The sequence below is a fragment of the Contarinia nasturtii genome, unplaced genomic scaffold, assembly GCF_009176525.2.
Source record: "Contarinia nasturtii isolate CC-2019 unplaced genomic scaffold, AAFC_CNas_1.1 Cnas_scaffold_1371, whole genome shotgun sequence".
In the NCBI taxonomy this organism is placed as follows: domain Eukaryota; kingdom Metazoa; phylum Arthropoda; class Insecta; order Diptera; family Cecidomyiidae; genus Contarinia; species Contarinia nasturtii.
Window position 1 is genome coordinate 1,494,322 of NW_022198708.1, and position 12,069 is coordinate 1,506,390.

At 33.0% G+C, this 12,069-nt stretch overlaps 1 protein-coding gene across 1 annotated transcript; it reads right to left on the reverse strand.

Annotated features, from left to right (window-relative positions):
- Positions 1-3,652: 3,652 nt before the first annotated feature.
- On the reverse strand, positions 3,653-5,655 carry LOC116345850 (LIM/homeobox protein Awh-like). The gene is made up of 5 exons (XM_031775564.1): positions 5,467-5,655; positions 4,975-5,156; positions 4,594-4,805; positions 4,240-4,479; positions 3,653-4,100 (listed from the first exon to the last, which is right to left on the reverse strand). Exons 1-5 carry the CDS (start codon positions 5,470-5,472, stop codon positions 4,054-4,056), a joined length of 687 nt encoding a protein of 228 aa, XP_031631424.1. The 5' UTR covers positions 5,473-5,655; the 3' UTR covers positions 3,653-4,053.
- Positions 5,656-12,069: the final 6,414 nt, after the last annotated feature.

Here is a 12,069-nt window from a genome sequence, read left to right on the forward strand (position 1 = left end):
TTTGCAAGTTCAAATGTCCATGCTCTTTATGCGATGAAATGTCGAAAATTCAATAGGAGAAAAAAAAAACGATTGACGTGCACCACATCTTCCTCTTTTCGCTTCGCTGAAACCGAACAAAAATTATCATATTTTTTTCGATATAAACAAAATGATAAATTCATAGCTGTCACATCTTTTTGGCTATATTCGTTTGATGTGGTGATGTGTTTACCATTTTTTCTTGCATTGGCATGAGAAAATCTGAACAAGTCGTCCAATTTGAATGTAAATAAGCCATAAAATAGTAAAACATATTGCATGTTTGCCGACGGAGGATGATTTCATACAAAAGGAATTCAATGAATGTGGAATCTTTGTGCTTTGTTGTACACTGTTTCAAGTCTGTAATTTTTGATGAGATTGTGTGTCGTCGGGAGGCAGACAAATTAACCGAATAAAACGTTGTTCAATTGTTAAATTTGTTGAGGCGTTGGTGAAGGAGTTGCACATAATAATTCTATTTAAAGCTAATCAAATCAGTTTTTTGGTAAATATGCGCGTGTGTGTGTATGTGTGGTCACGTGCAATGCATACGTTCTCAATGCTCGATTATTGTATTATAATAGAATTATTGCATATCCGTATTGAAAATAGCAATTTTCAGCATTACTACTGTATTTTCGATTGCATTCGATTCGAATTTTTATTTTATTTTTTGTCATATTTCAAAGCGTCTTCGTTTTAAATACTCTTTGATTTCAAAATAGACTGTTTGTATCAAAAGCTGAAAACGGCCCTCCTAATTATTTTCTCATTTTTGATGCCAAAAAAAATGTGTGAATCCATACATAGAGGAACAATGGTCGATTCTATCACAACGGATAAGTCTATTACGTATTCATTGATGTCGTCATTTGAACCGTTGCATATGAGAATATTTGATTATTGCTGTAGCATTTTGTGTATACCTCCTGTGGTTCAAGTTCAGTCAACCCGCATTCGAGCTGATTACAAACCATCGTGGATTCACACTCGAAAACATTCGGTTATCTTCAATGATATTGTACACCATCACTTCTTATCCCAATGTGTTTGTGCATGTGCGTGTGTGTGTGTGCAAATTTCATCAATGAAATGCAGTGAACATTCGGTCAAAATGCAAACACCTCATAATCTCTGGGTGAAAATCAAATCAATTATATTTGCATGTTTTTCATGTGAATCAGTTTAAAAATATGCCGGCAACATGAGCTGTACTTTGTGTGCATAAAAATGTTCACGTAGAGTGAACGAGTAATAGAGAAAGAAAATATCGAAACAATTACAACCGAAAAAAAAGTCAAATCCAAGTGTTTATTTGTGTAAGATCGATTTAAGTTTAAACTTTGTTTTCCTTATGAATGGCATTTGAGGTAATCCATTGTGCACAAAATGCTTACTACAATGTGTAATGTGTAGCATCTTCAAATAAACAATGAACAAAGACGAAATAGATAGAGAACCGGCTGAAATTAAATGCAAGTTAGAACATACGATGGACGAGGAAGAGAGGAAAACTACGAAAATTCAATGAAAGATAAACAGACAGAGCCAAAGACGAGGATAGAGAGAGAGAGAGAGAGAGAGAGAAAAGATGAGAGCTAAGAATAACAAATGGATCTTGTGTGACCATTACAAAAAGCAACAAAAATATGAATAGAATTGAAGAGTTTGAAGAAGAACCGATCACAAAAGGTGTTGGAAGTTTATCATTATCACTTACCTGAAAACACCTATATATGACCATTGAGCCACTCCATTTGCTGTTTGACATTTTCATTGTTGAAAGCTGCAAAAATTGTTTGTTCCATAGCCGAACCATAATAATGTAAAATAGACAGTGCCAGCATATTGACAATGACAAAAAGAAACATATCATCTGGTTGATTCGACTTATTCTTTCGTTGGTTCTTTCAATTTTTTTTTGGTTTTCGTGCGTGTATGGCTTTCGTTTTAAACGGAATTCAATGTAATCAAAGAAAGAATAACATTGAACTCAAAAACTGATACTGGCACGAGGCGATTGTGCACCAAAACCAATTGAAATATATATGTGCAATACACCAAAACTATTAACTCATTTCAATTTAAATGCAATTGAAAAATTTACAAAGAAAAAAGTGTCTTAGACACTCTTCAACACTCACCAATCTGTTCAATTTTCGGTATTTCTTTCTCTTCTGTAAAATACATTTTAATTTTTAAATTGAAAAAAATCAGCCTTATCATTTTTCCACCAAAAATGTACGAAACAGAGTCGTATTCTTCTCTAAAATGCCACATTTCCATAGACTATTTAAAAAAAATCAGCGCCAAAAGTCAGTCAAAGATTAAGTTGCAGTCGAACTTGAGCTATTATAATTACGTCAATTGATCTAAAATCAAATAATCAACTGCAACTTAATCAGTAAGTCACTTTAACTGCCTAATACTAATTGTAGAACACATTTACAATCTGTCTCAAAATAGTCTATCAAATATTTTGCACAATTTCCCTACCTGGAAAAGAGGCTCCATAGAAATCTCCAAAACAAAAATAAATGTGTGAGTTCCATGCACTTCTTGGCAAAGTCCAAATATACTCTGATTTTAAATACATTAAACATATTCTAAAAAGGTAATTATTCATTTTTTCTGTGGAAAAGTACACATTTCTTTGCTACTGTAGAAAAATGAAGAAAAAAAAGAATGAAAAAACGCGAGAGTACATTGAACATCGATACAACAATGGACGAAGTTAAAAAAAAATAGAGAAAGAAAGAGAGTTTAAAAGAAGATATGTTTGTTCGGTCAGTAATCTGTTTTTCCGTGAAATGGCTTCTAGTTACACATACTCATAAAAATGACAATATTTCGGGTGTATTTAACAAAACGTTTTTTCCTTATTTCGGCTTATGATCCGAAAATGGTTTGTTATGCATAGCCCATAATCTGTGGCTTATTATAACCTTAACTGAAGCTATTAAACGATTACGAAGCTTTCTTATGATCTTATGAAATTTCATTAGGTAAAAACGATATTACAAATGTTATTCTTTTTTTTTCGGAAAACCGATAAAGCCAATCGTGCAATAGGGATGAATGTGGACCAACACAACAAAAATCAAAGGATCAAAGTAACAAATCACATATTGAGAAGCGCATGAAAGAATTAGACAATCGTCAGCTGGTTATATATCTCTCAATCGTCACTATGTCATGATTTTTTCTCTCTATGTTTCACCGGATCTATTTTTTTTTGTTTTTTTTTTTGTCTCTCTCATTTCGTATGCTTTTTTTCGAACTGAAAACTATTATTAAAATATAAATACTTTTATCTTTGACTCACCCGGAGGGTTATGGTGTTTTTTAGTGTTGTTGTTTCACTTTGGTTTCGGTGGTCAACTGCCGCATGTCATTTAACATTTATTTGAATGTTATTAGAACTTTTGGATAATCTCTCAGAAAACAGATGAGCACAGTTCACACACTCAAGTATTTGGATACTCTGTGTTTGTGTATCTGAACTTTGAATAAAGCCGACGACGAACGATGATGAGGACGAAAATTGATATTGGCAAAGAACAAAAAATAAAATGAAAATCGCATTGTTTGTGGTTGTGTGTTTTTTGTTTGCATTGCTTAATTAAATTGTTGCTTTTATTTAAGTCATCAATAGAGAGTTTAAAATTATGAGAATAAATATTCTTACATACATGTTTCATAAATTATAAATATATTACACAAAAATTCATTTAGATTGCTAGACGATGGCAAATATGCTAATTAACATGTGTTTTCATTTCTTTTATTTTGCGCACACATTATTTTAAAATATCGTCGTCTCTTTTTGTTTTGTTTTATTTTTTTTTTGCTGCGTGTGTGTGTGCATGTTGGACCAAAAACTTTTCAAGTATATAGTTTAAGCTAAGCGGAACTGTCGTTTTACACTTCATTAACATTATGGATGGAGGTTAAAACCAAAAGACAATGATAGAACAAATTAAAACAAAAATATATCACTTAGTTTTAATTGATGATGAAATTCATTCCTTAGACCAATAGATTTGTTTGCATATGTACATTCAGTTCATATGGAGCTGTAAAGAAAGGAAGGAATCATACAATTAATCGAGGACTATTCGGTTAAAAAAAATTTTATTGGTGACGAAAAAAAAACGGACAAAAAAATACATAAACACATGAAACTAGATTTAAGTTGAAAGTGTAAAAATGTACCTTTTCGTTTGCCCAAATGTGTGTGCTTCTTTTGTCGGGCACGGGCATTTTGGAACCAAACTTGTGTGACACGCTTGCTTAAGCCGGCATTTAATGCAATTCGTTCTAAATCTTGTCCATCTGGATTGCTGTCAATTTCAAAATTACGCTGCAAAACCTCCAATTGTTCTTCGGTGAATGCTGTTCGAACCCGTTTGATTTTCTTCTTCGATGAATCTTCTCCGCCAAAATAACTATCAGCTAATAACAAATAACATTTTTGTAGATTAGTACAATTTAATTCACATTTTTTGATTGCATTATTATTATTAAAAAAAAAAAAAAGAAAAAAAAAAACAAAATTGATTAACTTACCGTCACTTGATGTTGTTTCACCTTCGATTGTCTCGAGATAATGTTCACGGCAGAGGATTTGATCTTGGATTAAAGCAAACTCTTCGCCGGTTGAAAGTTGACGATCGCAGGAGTCACATGAAAAACACGCCAAATGGAAAACGTATTGCTTTGCACGACGAATCCAATCGGTCGATGTTATTTTTCGCTGGCACTTCGCACACTGTGTAAATCTAGATTAACGAGAGAGAGAGAGAGAGAGAAATAAAAACAACCATATACTAACTATACTTTGGATTCGCTTTAAATGTTGTTTTCATTTTGTGTCCTTGTTCGATTTGAATTGAATCTCTTATGGCTATTTGTTTATATGATCGAATGATTTAATTCGTTGAAACTCACTTCATGTAATCCTCTTTGCAATAGATTTGATCGTCGCGAATATAGCATGTTCGTTGTTCATCAAGCGTTGCTAAGCATACGCAACATCTGAGACATGAGCCATGCCATGCATGTCCAGATACTTCCAATAAATAACGATCAGATATGGGATCTTCACAAGCAGTACAACACTTATATTCCGACTATATAAAAAATTGTTGAGAATAAAAAATCACACAAAAAATTAATTAATTGAATATTCAAAATTTCACTAAATAAAAGCACCGTTATTTTTCTCGTTCACAAATGAATCAAACATGAAGAGAGATTCTACTAATCGAAGGTGAAATTTTGCGCTGTTGAATGCCAAGTTGAATAAAAAATTCAATTCACAATATTTGCATGCAATTTGTTTTCATTATTCAAATAGCGCAAAATCAAATTCACTTCGGAACAAAAGTAAAAACTTATTTTTTTACTTTAACAACATAAATTCAGTCAATTCGTATATACCTTCATTTTTATTTTTTAAATAAAAAGAACTTTTGTTAATTTTTTTTTCGTCTATTGAATAAATAAACAAAGACTAAAAATCCGTCTTTTTTTAAGTGTCGAAATAAATACGTGAAAACGTTCTTTGCTCTTTTCTCTTTGCGTTTCGAAAGTGGCTAAACGCACAACTTTACAAATCGATCCGAACAGGTCGATATATCTGATGATACTGAAGCATAAGTAGAAAAAGAGGCATCTATAAAACGTTCGCCCGATGCTGTGTTTGATGCCCGAAAAATCACAAAGTAACACATATACACGCACGCACGCTCGCACGCTCGCACACACTAATGATATACAATGTCAACTGCTGCTGCACGTGTATTGGTCGATTTTTAAGAATGCTGTGGAAGGTAACGCATCACTGAAGAAGCACAGCGAACAACAACACCAAAGAGTAAAAACACTAAACAGACAGACAGGCATACAACTGCAACAGTAACGTGGAATAACAAAAAAGTAAATCAAAATGTACAACAATGCAAGCACTTCCACAAACTGTCAGCGCTAATAATAATATTATGAGGTGGTAACTTACACAAGCTCCGCCCATCTCAGTGCCGAACACAGTTCGTTTATTTGTTTTCATGTTATATCTGTGCTCTTTTTTTGTTGGTTCTACACACATTGCTTTGGATAGCGATTTTGTTGTTCTTTTGCCTCTCACCACGGCGGTATTCGGTTGAAAATGACATAAATGTTTTACTGGAAACGACGAATAACTACAGTAGAATCAATAGCAAATGAATAAATACTTTACTTATTACTGGCTCGTGTTGCATCGACTCGGCACATCCTTGTTGGCACATCCAATTAAGATGATACTTTAGGCGATCTCATACTTCATGTCACTTTTTTTAAAGATCAATTTACCGTTTGATTTTAATAAAATAAAAGAAAAAAAAACTTCCATTCAGAAATTGCATTATTAATTATATATTTTTGTAAAAAAAAAATTAATTACATTTCTTTGAATGTTAATGGGAAACCTCATTTTCAACGTTTTTTTTGTGTGTAGTTCATTCGATGCATTAACGCGACATTTTTTCTCATCTCAAATCAGTAGTACATTTATCAAATGGCATTTATCTTTTTTTTCTCTTTTGATTTTCTCATTAACTTAGCAACTTTTTTGGGCTCCATTGTCATTTTATCTCCACAGTTTTTTTTTACTAATTCATTCGGATTTTTCCGTCTTGTCTGTTGATCGCCTTTTTTTCTGTTCCCTATTCAAATTCTCTATTTGGTGCTGTCATTGACAATCACCGCATGCATGCTGTGAACTGCGTTTTATTCGCCATTTTACACTTATTAAAGTAGTAATTTTTCAAATTTGTTGATCTCATATCAATTTATTATCGTATAAATCGAATTGATTTTGATCATTGAAATGTTATCGTTGCACTTTCATCTAGTTTGTTTCTTGAGATTTGTTTTGCATTTGTAGGAAATTGAATAAAACCTTCACTCAATAATGCAAGACAAACAACAGGATAACCGTATTTTTGAAAATAAATACAGAGAGGCAGAAAGAGAGACCGTTACTAATGATGTTCGACTAATGTGTTGTCATCAATACGATTGTCACTTAATTTCTAATTTGTTGTCTGATTTACCGGCGACCAAATAAATCAGTACAAAATTTCACAATAGCCACCACATTTTAAAGGCTTAGAATCATTTTACAATCACATCGAAACGAAAATGTTTGACATTTTTCTCATCAAATTTTAAGTCGACAATCTCGCAAAGTCCCCGGATCATGAATTTTATTGTTTAAAATTGGTGAGATTTCTCTGTGCAATTCGATGAAGATTGCATATTGTTCACATGGTATAGTTTCACAGCTTACAAAATTTATGGAATGTCAATAAGTTTAAAACTCAAACATTTCTTTCAATAAGCACATAAATTAGATTGGAATTTTCCAACAATTATTTTCCCCCGTAAAAATGTGCCCATTTAATTAGGAATTCCATTGTTCGTGTTAATTGTGTTACGTAGCATAAATTTTCTCTTCTTCTCTTGACACATCCAAATGAATTTATGTCGGAAAAATCGAGGCGTTATTCTCATGTGAATGCATTTAAAAAAAATTCTTCTTCTTTCAATTAAAGAATAACTACGCGCCCAATTTTCATTGCTTGTTAACCAGACACAAAGAAATTATGCGCTCTGGATATAGCCGACATTTTTGAAATTCTATTGTAAAACAACTCAATGAAAAATTGACGCATACATCATTGGGCTTGTTTGTTTTCATATTCGATGTATTGTGTGTGTGTGTGTGTGTTTTTTTAAGGAAGTGATAACATCACGGCCCATTTTTTTCAGAGGGTTACTAATTGGTATTTATGGCCTATATATTTTCATAAACGTGGTTTTAGTACGTAAAGCACCTGTTATTATTATTTAACCGAAATTGCTGCTTGAATTCCCCATGTCACTGTCGCATATGCAACTTTATGTCACTTTGTGTGTGTTTCGTCCAATTTTGTGATTACTTCGCTTGATTTCATTCGAATAAAAAAAAAGCAAATAATTTCAATAGATATTCATACAGTAACAAATGAAAATGGAACACATTCCCTCTACATCTCTTTCGATCTCTTTCTCTGACGTCGTTATTATTAATTGACGAAATATGGCTGTTTAAAAATCGAAACAAATAAATCAATATTATTAATAGTTAATAGTTAATTGTTCAAGTGGAAAGTTGATGAATGTTGATGGGCACACATACACACTTTTGTGGATGTTTTTCGATTTAAGTTTTAAGAATCGCACCGTAACATTTAGATTTGGTCAATTTGATTAGTTATTTTTCATTTGATTGCAAAATTAAAACGCTCAATCACATATGCAAGATCATATATCTCGAAAAGATTTATTGTTGTGATGATAAGTTCAATTTCTGTCAAACCGGAACAATGAAAAACTAGCTATCATCCATTTATCCAGTCATTCATTCATCTTTTGAATTATCGGGCACTTAGTCATGCATACACATACGGTACACACACAGAAATGCTGTCAATCGAGTGAATAAATTCACGCAAACAAAGTGACACAATATACCCGGTCGACACAGTCAAAATAATAATTGACTTGCAAAACGAAATGTTCACGAATTGAATTATTATACTGGACTGGAGTTTGGTTACGGTTCGATGAGTTTTCAATTTTATGCGATCGAAATGATCGAAAATTGCATTTCATTTATTTGCCTTTTTCGTTGTTGCTGTTGTTGATGTTTTCTTCTTCGTACGCTATTTAATAATCTTTCCTCTTTTCATCGCCGTGAAAATGATGCAACAGCAAAATATGTATGCACCGTCGTTGAAAGGTATTTTGCATTTTTGCCAAAGGATTTCGTGCAAAATGAATATTAGGAAACGCCATAATAAATTATGGGTATTTATTTTGAAAGATTGGAGGAAACATTTTATTAGCATTGTGCCATTCAAAGCAGCGGTTAGTTGTGAAAATATTTTCCACAAACTGAAAATGAATGGATTTTATTCACTTCAATTTTATTATATTGCATATGTGTGGTGTGTTGATACACACAGACACACACATATTTATCATTCGACATTGGCTTTAGCGAGCAATCATTTGAATTCTTATTAGCAATACTTATTCAGATTATTATAAATTACCAAGTTATTAAAACAAATATGCGCGCTGTTTTATCTATCCTTCCTCGTTCGATAGTGTCGTGTTGTTCAATTTTGTTGTTGTTGCTGTTTACATATGTTCCTTTTTTTGTTCGGGTAAACATTTGTTTTTTGAATTTTCTCATGTTGTTTTGGCACAATAAAACTGACCACAGCCAGTTTATGCAGTTTTTTGTTGTTGTTGTTTGTTTGCAGGCAGCTTGCGCGTGACCGCGTACACAAACACATATTTATGATTACCTCCAAAATGCTGGGCAAGCAAACCATGATTCTCTGAAGAATAAAATGAGTGCGCGCATTTTGGCGAGAGAAGTTAATTCAGGTAGTGCGGATATGGGCGTGCTGTACGGTGTAATAAATTTATGATATTTTATTGAGCTGTGTTTCAGCTTCGCTGCATTTAAATTGTAAAAACAAACATAATCGGATGCTCACTTCATTCTATTTGATTCTCATTCGTTCTATTGCTCACTCATTCACTCCATGCTCTCTCCATCACTCTCTACCTTTTGGTCACTATCTTTATTTCCATTTGTTTTTAACATTTATTGAGCATACCTACCTATACATGTGTGTGTGTGTGTTTGCTTCGTGTTAACTCTTCGCCATTCTATACTTTGTGTCGACATCTCACCATCCATTTCATTATATCATTTTAAATTGGATTTTGCTCAGTGACGGCAATATCACAACATACACACACCTAAACATAACGAGAGTGAAACGAAAGGAGGCAAACGAAAGACAAAAAAAAATCGCATTTAATTGAGATGTTATGGGCGAAATAAAACGAAATTGAAAGATTGTTGAGATAAAATGTATAAATTGCAAAATGGAAATGAAACCAACAGCAGAACAGCTTAAAAGTATATACGTAATAACTTTAAATAGGCATATAAATCTACTGGCGCTTTGAGCCGATGAAATTCCAACTCTCTTGTCGTTTCTGATCGATTGAATTGAAACCAGCGAGAGAGTGAGATAGAATGAAATATACATTTACATTTTATCATTTTAGCATGCCGTAAATGGAAACTGTTGAAAGATGCGAACCAATATAGCAAAAACAAAAGTGAATAGCAAAAAAAAGGAGCAACAAAAACGCGATATATTTGTTGCTTCATTTTTATTTTCTCTCGACTTGATCGCTTTTTTTTCTCTCTTCCATTTTCGAAGCAACATTTTTAATTTCAATTCCCAAAACTCGTAGTCATACTGAAAAACCAAAAAGGTAATCATTCTGAACCGAATGCTATATAACAAATATCGGGTCATCAATCATATCATCTTAAATAAATTTGTTTGTTTTAAGTGTGTTAATTTTGCAGACAAATTACCACGAAGATGAGCTAATCGAATGTGCACATAAAAGAGACTTACATTCACCTGAGCTTAACTTAATGGTTTTGCAATATTTCAAGTGCATAAATCATCATCATCAGAATTAAATGCTATCATAAAAACAACTTTGGTTGAAAGAAAGAGAAAACAATAACCTCTGAATAGCTGTATGTTTTACGTTCTTTTTTTTTAATTCTTCAAGCGTAATGTAAGATTTGTTGACGCTTTTTCACATCGATCAACAAAAATATTCCTTTTTTTCGGTTGTTTAGCATTCTTCGCAAATATGTCGAGTTATCTTCAAACGACAACAAGAACAAAAAATACACACATACTCTTTTTTTCTGGCGAACAAACAAAAAAATATATTTATTTTTGTTTGATACAAGTTTTAAATGGTGTACACAAAATCAAATGAGCTTACATACATCTGTTTCATTTTTTTCTCTCTCACCATTTTCTATTCTCGAATGGTAAAAAGGACACACGTTATAATAAAATGGGCATTTCAACTCGGTAAATACAGTTATTTCAATCAAATGGTTATTACAATTTTATAACATTTTCATTTGACAGTTCAAACTGTTCGTCAGTCAATGCCAGTGCAAACGAGAGAAAAGGGATTTACACACAAATTTGAAAGGGTGCTAAAACTCACGCGCACACAATGTTCATTCGGAGAAATCATATGAATTGTCTAAATTAAATAACCACCACAAAAACCGTATCTATGCAGTTTTGATGTGAATGGTAAATGTGTCAATTTACCTTATTAACCATACCGCTTAAGTTCAAAACACTGTCAGTTCTATGTGGAATGGTTTACATATCGCAATTGAAACAAGTGTTAATCTCTTTTTAAGTCGCACTCGCATCGAGGCATGTTTATTTTATTTCCGTTTCGATTTTTACATGCGAACGCAAACAATTGATTGCGAACACGACTCGTACAAAGGAATTATAAACTCTCTCTCGCTCGTGTTACCATTCCGTTTGTTGCACTACGAACTTTATTCGACATATGTTGATGCTTCTTTTTCGGGTGCCGATTTTTGTTGTGCTGTGTTCATTCGATCTGGTTTTGACTGTTGATTTGTTTTCTTCAATGCAAAGGCGCTACAAGCAAATATTTACTGAACTTTATGCACAAGAAATAATTGGATATCATACATTATAAGTGTAACGAATGAATGCGGGCCTGCCTGCAAGCCATTTGCCAAATTCATTGCACTCCACTGAGCTCACTTAAGATCAAACAAGTGCACAAACGAGAAGCATTCCAAACGTGAAGCATGGCCTGTAACCGATAAATGAATACCAGCCATGGTAATTTTTCAAATCTCATTCACTCGTCGTTCTCTATCATTCTTGCTGCATTTCGTTCGTTTGTTACACAGATATATAAATTGGTGTGATATACACGGCAGTTGATTATTTGCCAACTAAAACCGATTGAAGTGAACATCGACGGGGATGTTTTTCACTCCTTTGAAAGAAAAACTTATCTATATCGATTTGGGTGCAAAATCCCCACTCGATTCAG

Coding starts and splice junctions, on each gene's coding strand:
- LOC116345850 (XM_031775564.1), bottom strand. Junction 4,806..4,974: donor TGCAAAGAGGATTACATGAA/GTGAGTTTCAAC, acceptor TCGTTAATCTAG/ATTTACACAGTGTGCGAAGT. Junction 4,101..4,239: donor ACATTTGGGCAAACGAAAAG/GTACATTTTTAC, acceptor CTTTCTTTACAG/CTCCATATGAACTGAATGTA.